The 24,295-nt window shown below is 45.6% G+C and overlaps 1 protein-coding gene across 1 annotated transcript; it reads right to left on the bottom strand.

The window, feature by feature from the left end:
• Positions 1-1,708: 1,708 nt before the first annotated feature.
• On the bottom strand, positions 1,709-17,135 carry si:dkey-260g12.1 (uncharacterized). The gene is made up of 7 exons (XM_062992330.1): positions 17,064-17,135; positions 13,373-13,424; positions 11,107-11,259; positions 8,996-9,184; positions 5,682-5,713; positions 3,908-4,067; positions 1,709-1,956 (listed from the first exon to the last, which is right to left on the bottom strand). The coding sequence occupies exons 1-7, from the start codon at positions 17,133-17,135 to the stop codon at positions 1,709-1,711; spliced, it is 906 nt and encodes a 301-aa protein (XP_062848400.1).
• Positions 17,136-24,295: the final 7,160 nt, after the last annotated feature.

Here is a 24,295-nt window from a genome sequence, read left to right as displayed (position 1 = left end):
GTTACATGAACCTCGTGAGCAGTTGAGGGTTAAGGGCCTTGCTCAAGGGCCCAACAGTGGAGATAGTAGAAATTGCTCTAAGTGTGTGTGTGTGTGTGTGTGTGTGTGTGTGTGTTCTGTGATGGCAACCTGTCCAGAGTGTTTCCTACCCACCCTGGACCCTAAATAATATAAAAGCGGTGATAAAGCAGACAATGAATGAATGAATATCTGCTACTTGTGTGCATTTTGAATGTTCTGCTTTTAGTCAGAGTAAACAACAACAACAACAACAACAACAAGAAATAAATAATACACCAAGTTAATGAATAACATGCTTTCATTATATTAGCGGCTATATTAGCGCATTACCAGCCTTACTGGGTTTTTTTTTAATATATTTTGTTTATGCATTTTCTCCCTTTTAGCGTGTCCAATTCCCTGATTGCGTCACGCATCCTCTCCACCAATGCTGAGCCCTGCTCTGACTGAGGAGAACAAAACTAACCCACGCCCCCTCTGACACGTGGGCAGCAGCCGTATGCGTCTTATCACCTACACTTTGACGAGTGCAGTGCAGCGTTGTGTACGGAGAGACACACTCTAACAGCACTCTTTTCTCATCTCTGTGCAGGCGCCATCAATCAGCCAGCAAAGGTTGTAATTGCACCAGTCATGAGAGAGAGACCCCATCTGGCTTAGTCCCGCCCATATCTGAACAACAGGCCAATCATTGTTCATGTGGCCGCTCAGCCTTAGCCGGCAGGCAGAGCTGAGATTCGATACGATGTATTCCAGATCCCAGCTCTGGTTCCAGCGTGTGTTTTTACCGCTGTGCCACCTGAGCGGCCGAACTAGCCTTACTGTTTGACCTGGGATGATCACAACATGGTCTGGATTCATTTCCCAACCATCAGGAACTGGTGTCTTATTTCTGTGTGGCACGGTAGCGCAGTAGGTAGCGCTGACGCCTCACAGCAAGAAGGACCCGGGCTTGCTAGTAGGATATTCCGCTACCACACCAGCGCTGGGATTCTGAACTCCCTGGGCGCCCTCAATCGGGCACGATCGGCAGTGCAGCAGACAAAATCACCCACTAGTCTGCTGGGTGGGAAAAGACGGGACTAAAAAAAGTGGGCGGGGTCTTTGAGGCTGTGTAAGGACGCTGGTTAGTAGCTCGAAATCAGCGCGTGACTCTACATGTGCAAGACCAACCTCACTCACTGATCCACCAAAGTACAGGGGGATAAGTAGGGGTCGGAGGGAGGGCGTGTCTGGAGAATAAACCCTCTGTACGCCATCTGAGTCTCCAGCAGAGGAAGAGGAACTGGCTACGACTAAATTAGGAGGAAAAGGGAGAAAATGCAGAAATAAAATAGAAAAAAAAGAGCGAACGTCATGACTAGGATTGTTTTTAAACTCATTAACCTATAAGATGTACATAAACATGCTATAGATGCTATAAATACAGTGATAAACAGCGTCCTGCTGTTCATAAAGCGACTTACAGTATACTGTACAGTTCAAGCAATTAAGGGCCTTGCTCAAGGGCCCAACGGTGGCAACCTTGCAGTGGTGGGGTTTGAACCAGCAACCTTCTGTTTACTAGTCCGGTACCTTAACCACTAGGCTACAAAGCCACCATGTGAGGAAAGTCCCGCAGCACTGCAAGCAGCAACCAGAGCAAATGCAAAACAATAAGAAGAAATAAATAAAACGTTTATCTCCATCATAATCCCTCTTCTTTGGAGATGTGGCACTCCTTGCCCTGTTCCTGGGAGGGGAATGAGATGTACCCACTGTCCCTGTTCCTCTCCTCCGTGGATAAAGGACACGTGGACCAGGTGGGACTGTGCAGCTCAGTCTGGTTTAAATGCTTCTCACGGGGTTCCTCTTCATCTTTTTCATCTCCGTTCAGTCCGAACTGGTTCATCAAGCTGACGAACACCGTGCCTGCACCATAGATGTGAAGAGGACCTGCAAGATACAACCCAGGATCACACCTTCTGACCTTTTTGGCCAACACAGAGTTCCTTACATTTACCTTGACTTTTATTTGATTGCAGTCAGGATGAACCTGTACACACTATATTACAAAATGATTCACTCGTCTGCCTTCACACACATATTAACCTGAGTGACTCCCATTCTTAATCCACAGGGTTTAATATGATGTCGGCACCCTTTGCAGCTGTAACAGCTTCAACTCTTCTGGGAAGGCTTTCCACAAGGTTTAGGAGTGTGTTTATGGGAATTGTTGACTATTCTTCCAGAAGCGCATTTGTGAGGTCAGACCCAAAAGTGTTCTATCTATCGGGTTGAGGTCAGGACTCTGTGCAGGCCAGTCGAGTTCTTCCACACCAAACTGGCTCATCCACGTCTTTATGGAGCTTGTGCTTTGTGCACTGGTGCGCAGTCATGTTGGAACAGGAAGGGGCCATCCCCAAACTGTTCCCACAAAGTCGGGAGCATGAAATTGTCCAAAATCTCTTGGTATGCTGAAGCATTAAGAGTTCCTTTCACTGGAACTAAGGGGCCGAGCCCGACTCCTGAAAAACACCCCCACCCCATAATCCCCCCCTCCACCACACTTTACACTCGGCACAATACAGTCAGACAGGTACCGTCTCCTGGCGACCGCCAAACCCAGACTCGTCCATCGGATCGCCAGACGGAGAAGCGTGATCCGTCACTCCAGAGAACACGTCTCCACTGCTCTAGAGTCCAGTGGTGGCGTGCTTTACACCACTGCATCCGACGCTTTGCATTGCGCTTGGTGATGTGAGGCTTGGATGCAGCTGCTCGGCCATGGAAACCCGTTCCATGAAGCTCTACACGCTGTTCTTGAGCAAATCTGAAGGCCACATGAAGTTTGGAGCTCTGTAGTGATGGACTCTGCAGAAAGTTGGTGACCTCTGCGCACTACGTTCCTCAGCATCCGCTGACCCGTCCTGTCATTTTACGTGGTAACACTTGGTGGTTGAGTTGCTGTCGTTCCCAATCACTTCCACTTTGTTATAATAGCACTGACAGTCGACTGTGGAATATTTAGTAGTGAGGAAATTTCACCACTGGACTTGTTGCACAGGTGGCATCACGGTACCACGCTGGAATTCACTGAGCTCCTGAGAGCGACCCGTTCTTTCACTAATGTGTGTAGAAGCAGTCTGCATACCGAGGTGCTCGGTTTTATACACCTGTGGTCATGGAAGTGGTTGGAACACCTGAATTCAATGATTTGGATGGGTGAGTATAGTGTATTTCATGTTTTATCTGCTCAACCATTTCATTTATTAATAAACATCCATTCCTGCATTTCAGACCTGCAACACATTCCAAAAAAGTTGGGACGGGGGCAATTTAGTGCTAGTAATGAGGTGAAAAAACTAAATAATGATGTGATGTTAAACAGGTGATTGTAATCATGGTTTGGTACAAAAGCAGCATTCAGGAGAGGCTGAGAGTCTCTGATGAGTAAAGATGATCAGAGGATCCACTTTATCCACAAATGTGTGAGAAAATGATTGAAATGTTTAAAAACAATGAACCTCAAAGAAAGATTGGAAGGGATTTGCATGTTCTCCCTCTACAGAGCAGAATATCATTAAACCATTCAAGGAATCAGGAGGAATTTCAGTGTGTAAAGGTCGAGGGTGCAAGATTAACCCGAACGCTCGTGATCTTCCATCCCTCAGACGGCATCAAGAACCTCCACTCAACACTAGCTGATATAACCACATGGGTGAGGGATTAGTTTATCAAACCTTTATCAGCTCTACAATACAGAGTTACTGCACAAATTATACTTAAACCTTTACTGTGCAAAAAAGAAGCCTTATGTTAACCATGTCCAGAAGCGGCATTGACTTCTCTGGACTTTGAGGCATCTAGGATGGACCATCACACAGTGGAAACGTGTATCACATACCTAGATTTCCAGTAGCTTGTTGAGCCTGTTCTGTCTGGACTGGTTGGTTAGTAGTGCAGCCTGAACTTGGACTGGTGGATGTGGGCGCGGGCTGAACCTTATCCCAGGGGAGGTGGCTGATCGGCTCATGTATTTCAGAAGGTCCAGTGCTGGTCCCCTCCTGTAACCGAAAACGAGGGGGTCACACGAAGGGTCGCAAAGAAATCAATGAAATCAAGGGTGTTGATTAAACAGAATAACAGAAAATTGATGTAGTTGGCTTCTAACTTCCCCCAGATGGGGCTCATGGTGGTATGGGAACCCAGCAGTGCACCCTAAGTGCAGGTCCCAAGCCCAGATAAATAGGAGGGTCGTGTCAGGAAGGGCATCCGGCATTAAAACTGTGCCAAATCAAATACGAGAATGAACGACCCGCTGTGGCGATGCCTAACAGGAGCAGCCAAAAGGAATCATCATCATCATGATCAAGTAATAATACTCTACTACACTTCTACAGCCTAAATCAGGGTTGCTTGAACTGTTTGACCTCTGGGTGGCGCTCTCACATAAAACGAATCTAAAACAACTCAAAACATTAACGTTCCCCAGTTTTTGGATAAATGCGGCGACTCCAGAGAAACAAAAAAAAAAAGATTTCAGGCATGCTGGGAGTTCAGAGGGAAGTGGGTATGTTTAATGTAAAAAAGTGTAATAATCTTTCTGTTAGGATCATACACTGATCAGCCATAACATTAAAACCACCTCCTTGTTGCTACACTCACTGTCCATGTTATCAGCTCCACTTACAATATAGAAGCACTTTGTAGTTCTACAATTACTGACTGTACTCTCACAGGACCACCACAGAGCAGGTATTATTTAGGTGGTGGATGATTCTCAGCACTGCAGTGACACTGACATGGTGGTGGTGTGTTAGTGTGTGTTGTGCTGGTATGAGTGGATTAGACACAGCAGCGCTGCTGGAGTTTTTAAATACCGTGTCCACTCACTGTCCACTCTATTAGACACTCCTACCTAGTCGGTCCACCTTGTAGATGTAAAGTCAGAGACGATCGCTCATCTATTGCTGCTGTTTGAGTCGGTTGTCTTCTAGACCTTCATCAGTGGCCACAGGACGCTGCCCACGGGGCGCTGTTGGCTGGATATTTTTGGTTGGTGGACTATTCTCAGTCCAGCAGTGACAGTGAGGTGTTTAAAAACTCCAGCAGTGCTGAGAATGATCCACCACCTAAATAATACCTGCTCTGTGGTGGTCCTGTGGGGGTCCTGACCATTGAAGAACAGGGTGAACAGATGGACTACAGTCAGTAATTGTAGGACTACAAAGTGCTTCTATATGGTAAGTGGAGCTGATAAAATGGACAGTGAGTGTAGAAACAAGGAGGTGGTTTTAATGTTATGGCTGATCAGTGTATAGTATAAATATACAGACCCTTTGAGGGCCACCATAATGCAGATGTTTGAAACCCCTGCACTAGAAGTACTAATACATAATCAATTACTACTTGTGATGTGTAGATATGCTTGGGGCATGATTGCCAGTGGTCATATTCCAATATTCCAGTAATACTGCTAGAATGAAATGACCTCCAAATCCTAGAGAGACACTGATGGGAGTATAAAGGATGATTATGTTCTTTCCTTCTTATCACATTCACTAGTCTCTATGTCTCTGTAGACGGGATTAACACTCTTTTCTACCCATAATTCAGTCTGAGCTCTTTCCTTCAGGGTTTTTCCACCGCAGTATGAAGTGTGTGTCATCGACTCTTACCTTCTGATTCATTACTGAGCACTGCTTCACCCCTTGAATCAAAATAGTTAAAATTAATAACACATATTAACACGGAGAGCTTAAATATGCGTGAGTGTGTGAATGTACGCCGCACTTACATTGTTTTAGGCAATTTCTTCTACGTTTGCAACAAACGTACAGCGTGGTGATGATGATGATGACGAGAACAAGCAGCCCAGCCATGCATCCAAAGATCCAAGGGTCCAAAGTTGGAGCTGCTATAAAAAGAAACGAGAGCTTATAAGAAATGTGTAATAAATAAATTTTGATGTAGATTTATGGGGGTTCATCATGGTTAAAAAATCTGCTGCTGACATCTTGGTGCCAGATACCACAGCACACCTTTAAGGGTCAAGTGGAGTCCATGATTCGATGGGTCAGGGCTGTTTTGGCAGCAAAAGGTGGACCAACACAATATTAGGAAGGTGGTCATAATGTTATACCTGATCAGTGTAATTTATTTATTCATCCATTTTCTTATTCGCTTATCCAATCAGGGTCACAGGGGGGTGTTGGAGCCTATCCCAGCTTTTCAATGGGCGCAAGGCACACAGTAACACCCTGGATGGGGCGCCTGTCCATTCAGGGCAGACACACACACATACAGTGTATCACAAAAGTGAGTACACCCCTCACATTTCTGCAGATATTTAAGTATATCTTTTCATGGGACAACACTGACAAAATGACACTTTGACACAATGAAAAGTAGTCTGTGTGCAGCTTATATAACAGTGTAAATTTATTCTTCCCTCAAAATAACTCAATATACAGCCATTAATGTCTAAACCACCGGCAACAAAAGTGAGTACACCCCTTAGTGAAAGTTCCTGAAGTGTCAATATTTTGTGTGGCCACCATTATTTCCCAGAACTGCTTTAACTCTCCTGGGCATGGAGTTTACCAGAGCTTCACAGGTTGCCACTGGAATGCTTTTCCACTCCTCCATGACGACATCACGGAGCTGGCGGATATTCGAGACATTGCGCTCCTCCACCTTCCGCTTGAGGATGCCCCAAAGATGTTCTATTGAGTTTAGGTCTGGAGACATGCTTGGCCAGTCCATCACCTTTACCCTCAGCCTCTTCAATAAAGCAGTGGTCGTCTTAGAGGTGTGTTTGGGGTCATTATCATGCTGGAACACTGCCCTGCGACCCAGTTTCTGGAGGGAGGGGATCATGCTCTGCTTCAGTATTTCACAGTACATATTGGAGTTCATGTGTCCCGCAATGAAATGTAACTCCCCAACACCTGCTGCACTCATGCAGCCCCAGACCATGGCATTCCCACCACCATGCTTGACTGTAGGCATGACACACTTATCTTTGTACTCCTCACCTGATTGCCGCCACACATGCTTGAGACCATCTGAACCAAACAAATTAATCTTGGTCTCATCAGACCATAGGACATGGTTCCAGTAATCCATGTCCTTTGTTGACATGTCTTCAGCAAACTGTTTGCGGGCTTTCTTGTGTAGAGACTTCAGAAGAGGCTTCCTTCTGGGGTGACAGCCATGCAGACCAATTTGATGTAGTGTGCGGCGTATGGTCTGAGCACTGACAGGCTGACCCCCCACCTTTTCAATCTCTGCAGCAATGCTGACAGCACTCCTGCGCCTATCTTTCAAAGACAGCAGTTGGATGTGACGCTGAGCACGTGCACTCAGCTTCTTTGGACGACCGACGCGAGGTCTGTTCTGAGTGGACCCTGCTCTTTTAAAACGCTGGATGATCTTGGCCACTGTGCTGCAGCTCAGTTTCAGGGTGTTGGCAATCTTCTTGTAGCCTTGGCCATCTTCATGTAGCGCAACAATTCGTCTTTTAAGATCCTCAGGGAGTTCTTTGCCATGAGGTGCCATGTTGGAACTTTCAGTGACCAGTATGAGAGAGTGTGAGAGCTGTACTACTAAATTGAACACACCTGCTCCCTATGCACACCTGAGACCTAGTAACACTAACGAGTCACATGACATTTTGGAGGGAAAATGACAAGCAGTGCTCAATTTGGACATTTAGGGGTGTAGTCTCTTAGGGGTGTACTCACTTTTGTTGCCGGTGGTTTAGACATTAATGGCTGTATATTGAGTTATTTTGAGGGAAGAATAAATTTACACTGTTATATAAGCTGCACACAGACTACTTTTCATTGTGTAAAAGTGTCATTTTGTCAGTGTTGTCCCATGAAAAGATATACTTAAATATCTGCAGAAATGTGAGGGGTGTTCTCACTTTTGTGATACACTGTACACACCCATTCACCTATAGGGCAATTCAGTGTCTCCAATTAGCCTGGCTGCATAGACACGGTGAGAACATGCAAACTCAGCACAGAAAGGACACGGACCGCCCCTTCCTGGGGATGGAACCCAGGACCTTCTTGCTGTGAGACAGTGCTACCCACTAAGCCGCCCATCGGCGTAATTCCAGTGCTTAAATCCACTTTAAATGTACACACACACACAGTTGTGTTTAGCAGGCGCTTTTATCCAAAGTTGTGACATCATACAAGCAATTGAGGGTTAAGGGCCTTGCTCAGGGGCCCAAGAGTGGCAACCTGGTAGAGGTTGGACGTGAACCTGCGACCTTATGATTACTAGTCCGGTACCTTTACTGCTAGGCTGTAGATGTGTAGCGCACAATGAGATTCTTTATTAGCATTTCTACACTTCTTTAGACGCTGGGGTCAGAGCGCAGGGTCAGCCATTGTACGGCACCCCTGGAGCTGAGAGGGTCAAGGGCCTTGCTCAAGGGCCCAACAGTGATTAGAACCCACAACCTTCCAGTTGTCAACCCACAGCTCTAGGAGCCCAACAGTGGTAACTTGACCTTGGTTGGGTTGGAACAAGTGACATTCTGTGCCACTCTTAACTGCTGCAGTTACGACCTCTGCTGGCTGATCGAGGCGCTGCACAGAGACGGGGGGTAATGGGGATCAGTGCGTGACTCTCTGTTCACAATACGAGACCCATCTGGTGCAGGGGAAAAGAAGCGGTTGCACTGCACACACGTTAGTCACGACTCTCCTCAATCAAAGAGAAGGTCAGACAGAGGGTTGAGGGCCTTGCTCAAGAGTCCAGCAGTGATTAGGACCCACAACCTTCCAGTTCTATTCACAGCTCTACCCACTTGGTTACCACAATCCCAACACAACATCTAGCCCCCCAACTATCCAGCATCTCTCACGCAGAGTGCGTCTGCTCGACCGGCCTGCCTGCAGTCCAGATCTGTCTCCCTGTCTGCTCACGGTCACTGAAAACATATTTAATAATAAAAGTCAGGTTTGGTTCTTACAGCCTGACTGGTGACTTGACGGAGTCTCGGTGGGTGTCGGTGTGGGTGTGGGTGTGGCCGAAGTCTGAGGTTGGCGCTGACACTTCACGCAGCGGTTGTGTTCTCGTTTACTGCACACGAAACCGGCCATACACTCGCACTGCACGTCCGACGTGTTGCTGCACGACTTCACCACCTGCAGGTTCAGAGCTGACACATCGCAGATTTGTGTTATTGTCTTATAATCGTTTAATCGTTACAGATTTATTTATGCATCCCTGATTGTGCCCGAGGAAGGTATATTCGCCTGCTCCACGCCCCCTCCGACACGTGCACAGTCCCTCGACCCCTTCTTTTTCACCCGTGCCTCAGTGGACTCGCACATGAGGCGCATCCACTGCTGCGCAGGCGCCTCGGTCTGCTAATCAGGGTCCTTGCACAGCGTTTTAAGACTTAGTACGGTCATCCCACCCAGCAGACACGATGGGCAATTGTTATCTGCTGCAGGCACTGCCGATTGTGCCCGCTAGATGGCGCCCAGCCGACCGGTTCGTTAGAGCCGAGATTCGAACCCAGGGTGGCTTAATCGTTGTACTGTAGTTTTATTTCGTTCATTTGTTGTATTCTGACCAACTTTTGTTTGTTTTCTCAGTAGATACCAAATGTATGTGGACAGTCCTCCTAACCACTGAGTTCAGGTGTCACGTCACCCATTGGATCTTAATGATGCCTCTGTTGGCTGTTAGCCTCCTGGATCAGGCCACCTCGTTCCATCGCTCCATGGACAGGGGTCAGCATGGGCTCTCTGACCAGCCCATCAGTGCCAGCATTGACCTTCTCACCAGTTTGTGCTACTTAGATTGAACTGGACTGGACGGGACGAGCCTTCGCTCCACACATGCATCAGTGAGCTTTGGGTGTGCGTGACGCTCTTGCTGGGTCCTCGTTCATCTCTCTAATGCATGCTGGGAACATCCAACAAGACCTGCCAATGTGAGGATCCTCTCACCCGGTCGTCTAGCCAACACAGTTTGGCATTTATCCAAATCAACAATTGTGACAATTTAATGCAAGTTAAGGGCCTCGCTTAGGAGCCCAACAGTGGTAACTTGACCTTGATGGGGTTGGAACAAGTGACATTCTGTGCCACTCATAACTGCTGCAGTTACAACCTCTGCTGGCTGATGAAGGCGCTGCACAGGGACGAGGGATAATGGGGATCAGTGCGTGACTCTCTGTGCGCGATACGGATCTTCACACTGGCAGGTCTTGTTAGATGTTCCCAGCATGCATTGATTAGCACCTGTTAAAACTGGTCCTACAAGGGACGAACGGTGAATCAGATGCATGTGTGGAGCGAAGGCATGCTCGTCCGGTCCAATCCAACCTAAATAGCACAAACTGGTGAGAAGGTCAATGCTGGCTCTGATGGGCTGGTCAGAGTGCCCGTGCTGACCCCTGTCCATCGGTGAAGGTATCCAAACCGGACCACAGAGCGATGGAATGAGGTGGTCTGGTCCAGGACGCCAAAAGCCAACAGAGGCATCATGAGAATGCAAAGGGTGGTTAGGAGTGGTTAGTAGGACTGTCCACATACTTTTGGCATCACATTTAGCAAAACCAATGAAACTAAATAAAACTATAACGATTAAGCCACCCCGGTTCGAACCGCGGCTCTGCTACCGGTCGACTGGGCGCCATCTAGTGGGCACAATAGGCCACCGTGTCTGCTAGGGCGGGATGACCAGACTAAGTGGGTGGGGTCTTCAAATGCTGTTCAAGGAAGTGGATGCGCCTCATATGTGAGTCCATCGAGGCTCAGGCGAAAAAGAAGGGGTTGAGGGAGCAGGCGAATATACTGGGGATAACGGGGATCAGTGCGTGACTCTCTGTTCGCAATACGGATCTTCGTATGAACCCATCTGGTGCAGGGGAAAAGAAGCGGTTGTACTGTACTGTTTATTTGGTGTAGTATTCCTGTAGAAACTTTATAGTGACCGCTTGACCTTAATGCTAAAGTTTAACATGCGTGAGGTTTATATTCTACTAGACAAATCAAACAAATGAAATGTAAAATTTAATAAGCAGTGTTAGCGATGCCGTTCCGTCTTATTCAGCGTTTACGTCCGTACCTGCATTGCAGTCCTTGAAGCACGGGTGGCAGCTCTTCTCTCTGTTGGCCTTGTCGGTGAAGGTATCTTCAGGACACGCAGAACAGTCACAACAAGATTTCAGGTATGTTCCTGTACGTTTGGGTAAGGGAAGAAGCACGAGGTACACGGTTACTGGAAGTGTCGCGTAAGCACATGCGCATGCAAACAGATGTACAAACCACAAAGGTGAGCTGAACCAGGAAGCTAAACTAGTGCAGAGCAGAACTAGTAAGCTATAGTGGCAACATAGCAAATCGATTATTAACCCCTTACATTAGCCTAACACTGTCAAAATCCACTAATGTTAGCTTGAAGGGAAATCATGATGGGGTATAAAAGGATCCACCAAAGGATCAGTCTGTACAAGCAATGATGGGGCGTGGCTCACTACTGTGTTCCAAACTACATGAGAGAATCATCACTCACATGCAAGATTGCAGATCATTTAAGTCTTTCACCATCTACTGTTCATAATATTGTGAAAAGATTCTGGAGAGATCTCATTCAGTGTAGGGCAAAAATGGAAATCACTACTGAATGTGGGTGTACACTGATCAGCCGTAACATTAAAACCACCTCCTTGTTTCTACACTCACTGTTCCATATAGAGGCACTTTGTAGTTCTACAATTACTGACTGTAGTCCATCTGTTTCTCTACATGCTTTGTTAGCCCCCTTTCATGCTGTTCTTCAATGGTCAGGACCCCCACAGGACCACCACAGAGCAGGTATTAGTTAGGTGGTCACAGGACGCTGCCCACAAGGCGCTGTTGGCTGGATATTTTTGGTTGGTGGACTATTCTCAGTCCAGCAGTGACAGTGAGGTGTTTAAAAACTCCAGCAGCGCTGCTGTGTCTGATCCACTCATACCAGCACAACACACACTAACACACCACCACCATGTCAGTGTCACTGCAGTGCTGAGAATGATCCACCACCTAAATAATACCTGCTCTGTGGTGGTCCTGTGGGGGTCCTGACCACTGAAGAACAGGGTGAAACAGATGGACTACAGTCAGTAATTGTAGAACTACAAAGTGCTTCTATATGGTAAGTGGAGCTGATAAAATGGACAGTGAGTGTAGAAACAAGGAGGTGGTCATAATGTTATGGCTGATCAGTGTATAACCGTATGGGCTCGGGAGTGCTTCGGAAAACCGTTGTCACTTAACACAGAGCGCCGCTGCATTCAATCAGAAACTCTATTACACAAAGAGAAAGTCAGACATCAATTCTATGCAGAGATGCCACCGAGTTCTTTAAGTTCTGTGGTCAGATGACTCCACGGAAAAATGGACGTTGAGTTCTCTGTGCCAAAGATCAAAAGGACCATCCAGACTTTTATCAGTGAAAGGTGCAAAAAAACAACATCTGTCCGGCACGTCATGAAGCGGAGAATAAGACGGCGGCGTTGTCTCTATTCTCCTCTTCATGATGCACCTTACGTTTTAAACAGGAGACAGATCTGGACTGCAGGCAGGCCGGTCAAGCACACGCACTCGGTGTCTTATTCAGATTGAGGCCTGTCTACACATTTATTGAGCACTGATGCACCCTCATCATTTTGCATCTTTCGCTGATAACAGTCTGGATGGTCCTTCACATTTTTTCCACGTTTCCTCTGTCTGTCGGTCCATCTGAGATGAGCTCGGGCCCAGAGAACTCTACAGCACATATGAATAGAATTGGTTGCATTACTACAGAGACTGAGATTTCTCCCGATTCTCTGAATCTTTTCACAATATTATGTACAGTAGATGGTAAAAGACCTCAATTATTTGTAATGTTGTATTGAGAATTGACGATCCTCTCGTGTAGTTTGGAACACAGTGGTGAGCCATGCCTCATCATTGCTTGTACTTTTTCACAGCCGCGTCCTTTGTTTTTTGCTGTCTCTATGAAACGTAGCTCATTAGCATATCGAGAGAAGACGTGAGGCTGGATGGTGTGGGTGTACGAGCTGAGCATGCACCAGGTATCGCGGGTTTGAGCAGCAAAACAAGGTATGCTAACGCGGCGACGGCGCGGGGAGGAAGCGGTTAGCATGCCGCGTCCGGGGCATCATGTTTCCCGTCAGAGACCAAAGCACACTTCTCATGAACTGATGTAAAAACCACGAGTCTGTTTATAAACGTTCTATTCTGATTTTATCTGAGAGAGAGAAGAAGCAAACACACAGCGTGAACAGCGAGACAGATGTGGTGTTACAGCAAGACAGATGTGGCGTGTTTGCTGTCTCACCTACCTGCTGGACACAACTTGCAGTTCGAGCCTTGACAGCGTCTGCTTTCAACTTCCTGTTTGGTGCAAACGACACAGTGCATGAGTGCAAAACCTTATTTTATTACCTGCGAATGTTAAAACCTGTTTCCTATCTACACATTTACATTTTTTGGCATTTAGCAGACTTACAGTACTGTGACAGTATACAGTCTAAGCAAGGGCCCAACAGTGGCAACCTAGCATTGGTGGGGCTTGAACCAGCAACCCTCTGATTACGAGTCCAGTACCTTCACCACTAGGCTACAACTGCCCTAATTTTAGGCCATTCCTACCAGGTGTGCTAGAGTAAAATCTATATCTTTTCTGGTGTTAAGGGCCTTGCTGAAGGGCCCAACAGTGGCAACCTGGCAGTGGTGGGGCTTGAACCAGCGACCTTCTGATTACGAGTCCAGTATCTTAACCACTAGGAAATCTATATCTTTTCTTTACAATCTTTCAACTGGTGTTCCACAGGGCTCTATACTTGGTTCACTCCTGTTTTCTATCTACACATTTACATTTTCTTCATCCAAAGCAACTTACAGTAAAAAGTCTAAGCAATTGAGGGTTAAGGGCCTTGCTCAAGGGCCCAAAAGTGGCAACCTGTCAGTAGTGGGGCTTGAACCAGTGACCTTCTGATTACCAGTCCTGCACCTTAACCACTAGGCTACAACTGCCCTAATTTTAAAGCATTCCTAGAGTGAAATTGATATATTTTCTTTACAGTCTTTCAACTGGTGTTCCACAGGGCTCTATACTTGGTTCACTCCTGTTTCCTACCTACAAATGTAAATTTTTTTGCCATTTAGCAGATGCTTTTATCCAAAAGTGACTTACAGTATACAGTCTAAGCAATTGGCGGTTAAGGGCCTTGCTCAAGGGCCAAACAGTGGCAACCTGGCAGTGGTGGGACTTGAACCAGCGACCCTCTGATTATGAGCCCAGTACCTTTACCACTAGGTTACAACTGCCCTAATTTTAAAGCATTTCTAGAGTAAAATCTATATCCTTTCTTTACAGTCTTTCAACTGGTGTTCCACAGGGCTCTATACTAGGTTCACTCTTGTTTCCTATCTATGCATTTAGCAGATGCTTTTTATCCAAAGTGACTTACAGTAAAAAGTCTAAGCAATTGAGGGTTAAGGGCCTTGCTCAAGGGCCCAACAGTGACAACCTGGCAGCAGTGGGGCTTGAACCAGCAACCTTCTGATCCACTTCCATACCGCTTTGAGAACCAGTGATGTACCTTTGGGTTTAAACGTACACCTTAGTAACTGAAAAAGTGGGTACTGCTGTAACCTCACAGCAAGAAGGGTCTGGGTTCAATTCCCAGGACCAGGGTCCTTTCTGTGTGGAGTTTTGCATGTTCTCCCAGTATCTGAGTGGATTTCCTCGAAGTGCTTCAGTTTCCTCCCACAGTCTCAAACAAATATGACTGAATACAGTTTGCGTAAGTGAGGATTGAGGGCCTTGATCAGGGGCCCAACAGTGACAGCAGTGGGGCTTGAACCAGCAACCTTTTGATTACTAGTTGAGTACTTTAACCACTGAGCTACCACTTTGAGATACTTTAAGTCTGCACCTTAGGAACTGAAAAAGTGGATAGCACCATCGCCTCTCAGCAAGAAGGGCCTGGGTTCGAATCCCAAGGGTCCTTTCTATGTAGAGTTTTGCATGTTCTCCCCGTTTCAACGTGTGTTTCCTCCCACCGCGACCCCGACCAGTATGAAGCGGTGCTAAATCAGACAACGAATTAATAAATAAGGATTCTATACGGTATCGTTCTCATTCCTCGTTAGCTAATTAGCTGATTAATCTTGACGTGCTACATTCACTCTGATCAGGGCTGCAGTGGGTCCGGCGCCACCCGAAACCACTGGATGGAGCACACCGTAAACAGGGACGGCCTCAGAGTCGCTGGTTCGTATCTCTGTCTATACGCCGCCTCTATCTGCTGTGATGTGGAAGGAACCGGAAGAACCTGACATCGGATCAGGTGTGAACCCAGGTCTGCAGGTCCCTGGAGCTGTACACCACCCACACTAGCTGCTACATTTGCAGATAAACGGACCTTGGAGGACGAGGACGTACAACTATTCTAGACGTGTACAAACTATGCTTTGAATGCGAGATGAAACTAGGCTCCAGTTCTGTATTTAGGAGTTTGGCATGTTCTCTCTGTGTCCGGGTGTGGTTTTTTTAGGTGCTGTTTTGCATTTATTCATTCATTCATTGTTTGTTTTACCAGCGTTTTCTCCTGGTCAGGGTCTCAGTGGGTCTGATTCTTCGGGCGAAAGACCCCGGACAGGTTGCCACAACACACACACACACACACACACACACACTTAGGGTAATTAAGTAGCTCCAGTTGACCTGACTGCATGTCTTTGGTGCTGTTGGAGGAAACCCTCACAGACACAGGGAGAACATGCAAACTCCACACAGAAGGGAATCGAACCCATGACCTTCTTGCTATGAGACATCAGGGCTACCCCCTGCACTATGTAGATGATTAATCAGCTGATCTCATTTCCCAGCTACGTGTGGTTATGTCAGTTAAACGCGTGAGATAATTTGGTACCTGGTGTGTGGTGAAGGAACCTGACCATCAGTGACCAGGACCAGGATGACACAGTCAGTTGAAATACATAAATGAAGTAATCCGTCCCACTGCATCCTGTCACACTCATGCTGTGGTTTTGACCGATGTTATCGGTCAAGTATTTAAGCCCATGGGGGTGGTACCATCGGCTACTCTGGTTTTTACAGTGTAAGGTTTGAACCTCCCCACAACACACACACACACACACACACACACACACACACACACACACACACACACACACACACACACACACACACAGACACACACACAGACAACTTTACCGCAATAACAGCCTCCACACTTCTGGTCAGGCTTTTCTCATGTTTACTGGATTGTTTATCAAAAGGTTGCTGGTTCCAGACCCACCACCGCCAAGTTGCCACTGTTGGGCCCTTGAGCAAGGCCCTTAACCCTCAATTGCTTAAACTGTATACTGTCACAGTACTGTAGGCGTCTGCTAAATACCGAAAATGTAAATGGTTTGGAAGTTGGGGTCCGAGCACAGGGTCAGTCGTCATAAGGTGCCCCCCAGAGTCGAGAGGGTTAAGGGTCTTGCTCAAGGGCCCAACCTTTCAACTGACAGCCCTAAGTTCTACCCACTGAGCCACTACTGTCAAATGTGTTGTCAGATGTTATAATGGGACCCAAGTTGCCAGTTGCCGCCCTGTGGTTCCACTTCTGTTAACACCAACAAACTGAACTCATCTGTACAATATAAGAATCAAGAGTCGTAGCCTAGTGGTTAAGGTACTGGACCAGTAATCAAAAGGTCGCTGGTTCTATCCCCACTACTGCCAGGTTGACCTGAATTGCTCAGACTGTACACTGGCACAGTACCGCTAAATGCTCAAGATTAAACGCTTTCAAGGTTTATAATGAAGCTTAACGACCAGTATAATACACCAGAACTGTACTGTGTTTATTTCTAACATCAAATCTGCCCCGTAGTGTAGAACGCACAGCCCGGAAATCTTATAAACGCTGCATATTCACTAAGAAACGTCTGCTTTTAATTCTATTATTACACATTAACTCATGTCAGTCAGCAAAATAATGAGGATGTTGTTACCAGAGGCAGGCTGGAAGTCAGACCACCCAAAAATACCACCAACGCGACGATGCGCAGCACCGCCAATGCCATCTACAACCAATCACAAGATTCAACACAGCATTTAAGATCTTTAAAGCACCAGAGTTAAATCAGTGTCGGAGAAGTAAACACAATCCAGGTAAATCTGAGTGGTTTATTTATACATCAACAGTGTGAAATGATAAAGACGCTTCAGATCAAAACATGACAGTACTGACTGATTTAAGCTTCTACTTCACTTCAGATTCTTGGTTTATTTAAAAATAAATGGAATTAAAGCTGCTAAACCAGAAACAGAAAATAGAATCCACATTAGAAAAGCAATTAAAGATAAAACAATGAGATTAAATACCTTGAGCTCAGTCAAATCCAAACCTCCTCCGGCGCTTGTTGTTGTCGCTCCTTTACTCACCTTTACTCTGTTCTGGATGTTGAGCTTTCAGATGTTCGGTCGGCTCATTGTTTCCTAACCTGCTCTCACTTCCTGTCATCTACTTCCTCTGTGGTGTCTTTAGCAACTGGTTTTTCTTGGCAATATATATATATATACACACTGATCAGTCATAACATTAAAACCACCTCCTTGTTTCAACACTGTCCATTTTATCAGCTCCACTTACCATATAGAAGCACTTTGTAGTTCTACAATTACTGACTGTAGTCCATCTGTTTCTCTACACGCTTTGTTACCCCCTTTCATGCTGTTCTTTAATGGTCAGGACCCCCACAGGACCACCACAGAGCAGGTATTATTTAGGTGGTGGATCATTCTCAGCACTGCAGTGACATTGACATGGTGGTGGTGTGTTAGTGTGTGTTGTGCTGGTATTAGCTCCTAAATACCGTGTCCACTCACTATCCACTCTATTAGACACTCCTACCTAGTTGGTCCACCTTGTAGATGTGAAGTCAGAGACGATCGCTCATCTATTGCTGCTGTTTGAGTCGGTCGTCTTCTAGACCTTCATCAGTGGACACAGGACGCTGCCCACGGGGCGCTGTTGGATGGATATTTTTGGTTGGTGGACGATTCTCAGTCCAGCAGTGACAGTGAGGTGTTTAAGAACTCCAGCAGCGCTGCTGTGTCTGATCCACTCATACCAGCACAACACACACTAACACACCCCCACCATGTCAGTGTCACTGCAGTGCTGAGAATGATCCACCACCTAAATAATACCTGCTCTGTGGTGGTCCTTAAAACCCTATTTTTAAAAGTTGGGACAGTGAGTATAACAGAAAAACACAGAAAGCAGTGCTTGCAAGGAATGTAGGTATCTCACCATCTACAGTCCATAACATTATTGAAAGCATCAGAGAATCCAGTGTAATATCTGTGCATACTGGGCACTTCTGTAAACCAGTATACCAGTATACTGAATACCTGTGACCTTCCACAGCATTAAAAGCTGACCTGCTTCTGTAAATAATAAATATCCACCCTCGTCTGTAAGCTCAGGTTGTCGCTGCATCCTCAGACTCAGTGGTTAATTTGCGTCTGATGCAGGCACTGTCAGTTATGCCCGCTAGATGGCGCCCAGCCGACCGGTGGCAGAGCCAAGATTCGAACCGAGGAGTTTAGAATCTCGGCGCTGGTGAGACACCCAAATGTTTGATTCTGGGACTGTCTGTGGCCACCATTCTGTCTGGATTGTGGATTGTTCTTTGGATCAGTGTCCCGTTGGAAGACCCAGTTCTACGGTCTGCTGCATTCTACTTATACAACCACAAATCAAAAAAAGTTGGGACATTATAATAAAAATTACATTTACTTTAATTTGATGTCAGACAGGATGAATCTGAGATATTTCATCTTTTATCTGCTCAACTTCATTTTATTTATTAATAAACATCCATTCCTGCATTTCAGGCCTGCAACACATTCCAAAAAAAGTTGGGACGGTAAAGCATTTACCACTTTGTAATGCTCCCGTTCCTTTTCACCACTTAAAAGAGGTTTTGGCACCGAGGAGACCAAGTGATTTAGTGTTTCAGCTTTTATTTTGTCTCGTTCTTCCTGCAAACACGTCTTAAGATGTGTAACAGTACGGGGGGTCGTCGTCGTTTCAAAATCCTCCACACGTTCTCTATTGGGGACAGGTCAGGACTGCAGGCAGGCCAGTCCAGTACCCGTACCCTCTTCTTCCACAGCCACGCCTTTGTAATGTGTGCAGCAGGTGGTTTTGCATCAACTTGTTGAAAAATGCTGGACGTCCCTGGAAAAGACGACGTCTTGAAGGCAGCACGTGTTGCTCTAAGATCTCAATGTACTTTTCTGTATTAATGCTGCATCACAGAGTGTAAATGACCTTTACCAAGGGCACTGACACACCCCCATACCATGACAGACCCTGGTACTGACACACCCCATACCATGACAGACCCTGGTACTGACACGCCCCCATACTTTGGCCCTAAATTGCCCCAGTCCCAACTTTTTTTGGAATGTGTTGCAGGCCTGAAATGCAGGAATGGATGTTTATTAATAAATGAAATGAAGTTGAGCAGATAAAAGATGAAATATCTCAGGTTCATCCTGTCTGACATCAAATAAACGTCAAAGTCAATGTAAGAAACTCTGTGTTTTTATTTTATTATTTGCATTTTCCCATTCTGTCCCAACTTTTTCTGATTTGGGGTTGTAATACATTCCTAAATACCCCGAGGTTTTTGGATTAATTAGATACGTTCACAAAAACGAACCGCTGACAACTTACGTTACGGTACGTTACACACTCTCTCCAGCACCGAGTCTCAGTTCCTCATCATACCAGTCTGAGCTTCAGAAGGTCAAACTGATCTCATAAACCAGTGACTAACACACAGGAACACTCATGATTTTCCATTTATATCAGTTTCCATTCAAACACAATAAAAAACTACGCTACACCAGCTCTGTTCAGGAACGTCCTTTATTTTCTTAAATCTCAAGTCTGTCAGCAGGCAATTTCATACAGTACATTTCATTCTGATCCCTGCCACCCCGTCCACAGATTTAATGAACCCAACTCGAACACGGCCGTGTGGTTTCATTAACTCTGCGTACGAGTCTGCGTACACTCAGAACAAACTCGTTATCATCAAGAAATGCAAATAATTATTCATTATTTAATGCTTAGGAATCTAATGTGTTGTTTTATCATACACAATCAAACTGGTTCAACAGAGTACACAGAAAATCATATTCAAATAAAATAACATTTACATTCTCCCTGATTTAACGTCTGAATCTACATTTTAAACATAATACAGTTCATAATTCTGTACATAGAATATAATTTTATTTCCTTTATTTCAGTTCATCAGTCAGTCCTGGTTTTCAAATTGCTGATTGTTTAAATCAAGTCAAACTGGCGCCTGATTGGTTTAAACACACAGCCAGACTGACCACTAGTGGATAACATAGGACACACATGATAAACCCTGCATGGCCAAAAAATGTGGACACCAGTGAATTTTTTATTTCTATTGTTCACAGAAGCTCTCAGAGGAGTGAAGACTGTTATAGCTGCAGCTGGGGGTGTACAAGGGCAAGTCCCGTGTTTTGGAAGGGCATGTCCACATAATTCTGGCCATACGGTGAACATATCGCTTCGTCTCAAACACAACAGACAAACACAACAGTCTTTCTGACTGTATAGTCTGACCAGTCTGACCTCAAGTCTTTTTAGTGTGTCTGACTGTTTATTCTGTCTGTCTGTCTAGTGTGACTGCCGTCTAGTCTATCTGTCTTCCTGTCTGTGTCTAGTCTGTCTCTGTATCTTTTCAGTTGTCTTTCTGTCTCTGTCCAGTCCGTCTGACTGTCTAGTCTTTCTGCCTAGTCTGTCTGTCTAACCGGTTTGTATAGCCTATCCGTGTCTAGTTGATCTGTCTGTCTGTCTAGTTAATCTGTTTGACTGTCTAGTCTGTCTGACTTTTAAGTCTGTGCCTGGTCTGTCTACTCTGTCCGACTGCGTCTAGTCTGTCTATCTGACTTTTCAGTCTGTCTGTCTAGTCTGTCTGTTGAAAAGTCTATTTGACTTTTCAGTCGTCTTTCTGTCTCTGTCCAGTCCGTCTGACTGACTGTCTAGTGTGTCTGTCTGTCTAGCCTGCTTGTATAGTCTTGTCTGTCTGTCTAACCTGTTTGTATAGCCTGTCTGAGTCTAGTCGGTCTGTCTGACTGACTGTCTAGTCTGTCTGTCTGGTCTGTCTCTCTGTGTAGTTAGTCTGTCTAGTGCATCTGACTGTCTAGACTATCTGTGTCTAGTCTGTCTGTCTAATCTGTCTGTCCCTAGTCTGTCCAAATTTCTAGTCAAACTGTCTAGACTATCTGTATCTAGTCTGTCTAACTGTTTAGTCTGTCTGTCTGTCTGTCTAGTCTGTCTGTCTGAATTTCCACTCTGCCTGTCTAGACTATCCGTATCTAGTCTGACTTTTTGTGTGTCTGTTTACTCTGTAAATATAAAGAATAAACTCCTCCGACAGGGATCAGACACTTGCATAGTCATCAGTTTAACTCTAAATATCACTTCTATTCGGTTATATCAGCAATCAAACAAGCGTGTTAAGCATTCTTAATATTTCATCTTATCCTGAGCAAAAGAACACAAGGTTTTATAGCTGTACAGACTGCAGTAACGCTACTCGACTCCAGTACCAGTACATTTCAGCTCATTTATTCACTATTTACACGACAGCAAAGAAAAGCACACAGAAGCTGCTGAGAGGAAATAAAAATAAAATAGAAACCAACACGTCATCCTGTATCGTTTTGTTGACTGTTATAAAACGTCATTTAAAAGAAGAACCAGATTACTGTTAATCAAACAAAAGCAAAAATAAAACAGAGACAAAAACCAGACGTTCTGCAGACGGAGCGGTCCTGAATAAACTTTAAATCCTACAGTTAAAGCCATTCTCGCTTTACTCATTGCGCGTTCAGTACATACGGTAGCATAAATACAGTGTTTACATCGTTTCAGCTTTTTCATCTTGAGCAGATATTTACAGGATGGAAATTCAGCACCATGTGAACGCGCTGGGTTCTGAAGCTTCGTCCCTGAAAACTCTCACAGTTTACGTTTGGCACTAGAGATTTTCTTATTATTTTTTCTTATTATTTCTTATTATTTTTTGCTTTCTATTCACATGAATGAACACAGCCGGGCGTATTTTTATGGCTCTCTGATGCCTTTCTTTGCTGAATTACTGTGCGCGCGGCCTAAAGCGATTATATTCCTCTTTTTAAACAACCAGGCTAAGCTACTCAATCCACCCACTGATAAGTGCTGAGGTAATGTGTGTGTAAAACAGAAAGACACGTTCAGTTCATGCAGTTCCGAGCCGCCCCTAATGCCAAGTTCACACTACACGACTGGATCTCTTGTAATCGGGAGTCTTTTAAGTCGTTGTGGTTTCCACACTACACGACTGACCTGTGATCGGGGGTCACACAGTGCACCATCTATCAGACGAGTCTGTCCGGTCTCACAGACTACGTTTAGTGACGAACACACACGTGAGAAGTGACGAGGGGTTTAGTGATACCACGTCCAGAAATGCACGTCAACAAGAAGCGAGAGATCAAAGTTGTTTGTGCGCTGAAGTGCAGCGTAAAATCAAAGAGGAAAAATAAATGAATCTGAGTGGATTTGGCTAAGCGACCAACAGGGGGCGTCTGTTCTGTTCTGCACTGAGTTGGGGGTTAATAAATATTATTTGCAATGCAGCGTGGGTATTATGGTTTGGCGTGAACGATAAGTCACAGATACTGTAAAGCTTGTGTGTGTGTGCTGATGTATTCTGATCTATACTATATTACCACGTTACTATAGTACCACGTTTTTACACTCCTCCGCCGGGTTCTTCTCACCCCGTATCCTGCGTTCTCATTGGCTGTCGTTTGACATAGCACTCACTGACACTCGCAACCTGATCGCAACACTTTTTTTTTTATATATATATACATATATTTTACTTATGCATGTTCTCCCCTTTTTCTCCCTTTTTAACGCGTCCAATTGCTCGATTGCGTCACGCTTCCTCTCCACCAATGCCGATCCCCGCTCTAATTGAGGAGAACGAAGCTAGCCCACGCCCCCTCCGACACGTGGGCAGCAGCCGTATGCATCTTATCACCTACACTTTGACGAGTGCAGTGCAGCTCAGCGTTGTGTACGGAGAGACACACCCTGACAGCACTCTTTTATCATCTCTGTGCAGGCGTCATCAATCAGCACCTGTCATGAGAGAGATAGACCCCATCCGGCTTAGTCCCGCCCATATCTGAACAACAGGCCAATCGTTGTTTATGTGGCCGCTCAGCCTTAGCCGGCAGGGCCGAGATTCGATACGATGTATTCCAGATCCCAGCTCTGGTTCCAGCGTGTGTTTTTACCGCTGTGCCACCTGAGCGGCCGATCGCAACACTTTTCACACACAGCGATCGAGAGCTGAGTTTCGAACCCAGAGCAAATGCAGAGTTGCCTCCAACATCTAGCGGCGACCTGTCGGCGAGCGTAAATCAGGGCAAAAAGAGTGTAGTGTGAACCAGGCATAATGAACACTAGCAATCTGTATGCATCGGGACTTACACGGCTAAACGGACGTCCACAAGCTTTAGATCAGGGTTTTTTTTAAATAGGTTGCAAAGAAAAATAATAGTAATTAAATAAACTTGTACACAAATACACAAACGCCCCCTTGTGGAGGCTTTATGTTACATCTTGTAAACCGCAGTGGGATCAGATGAATTATAGATAAACTGGATTGATAACAGCAAGCCAATGTACTAAATGGGATTCAATCTGAGCAGTCGTGTTCCAAAATCCAGTACAGATCTCTCTCAGAACCATTATAGAAAGCAAACCGGAGACCCACTTTCAGACATGCAGGGATTTAAAATGCAGCAGTTTCACTCTCCGGCCTCTGAAGGATCGAAGCGTTCCTGCTGATCCAGGCCGGTCAGCACATCACGCTGAAAGCCGACGGTCAGCAACGTCCGTCTAAATCACCGGCGGCACGAAAGCAAATCAATCACACCGCAACACAACGTCCAGAGAATTTTAATCATTTAGAACGTGTGGATGTGATGCTGCTTAACGTGCATGATATTATAAATCTCACACACACACACACACACACACACACACAGCGTATGAGCTCATTTCATTTACCTAAGTATAACACACCAGTTATGGAACCGGGGGTCATTCACAAAACGTCCAGAACTC

Source organism: Trichomycterus rosablanca, chromosome 3, assembly GCF_030014385.1.
Source record: "Trichomycterus rosablanca isolate fTriRos1 chromosome 3, fTriRos1.hap1, whole genome shotgun sequence".
NCBI lineage: Eukaryota > Metazoa > Chordata > Actinopteri > Siluriformes > Trichomycteridae > Trichomycterus > Trichomycterus rosablanca.
Note: the sequence above shows the minus strand (reverse complement) of the source record. Positions and strands in the feature narration are given on the sequence as shown.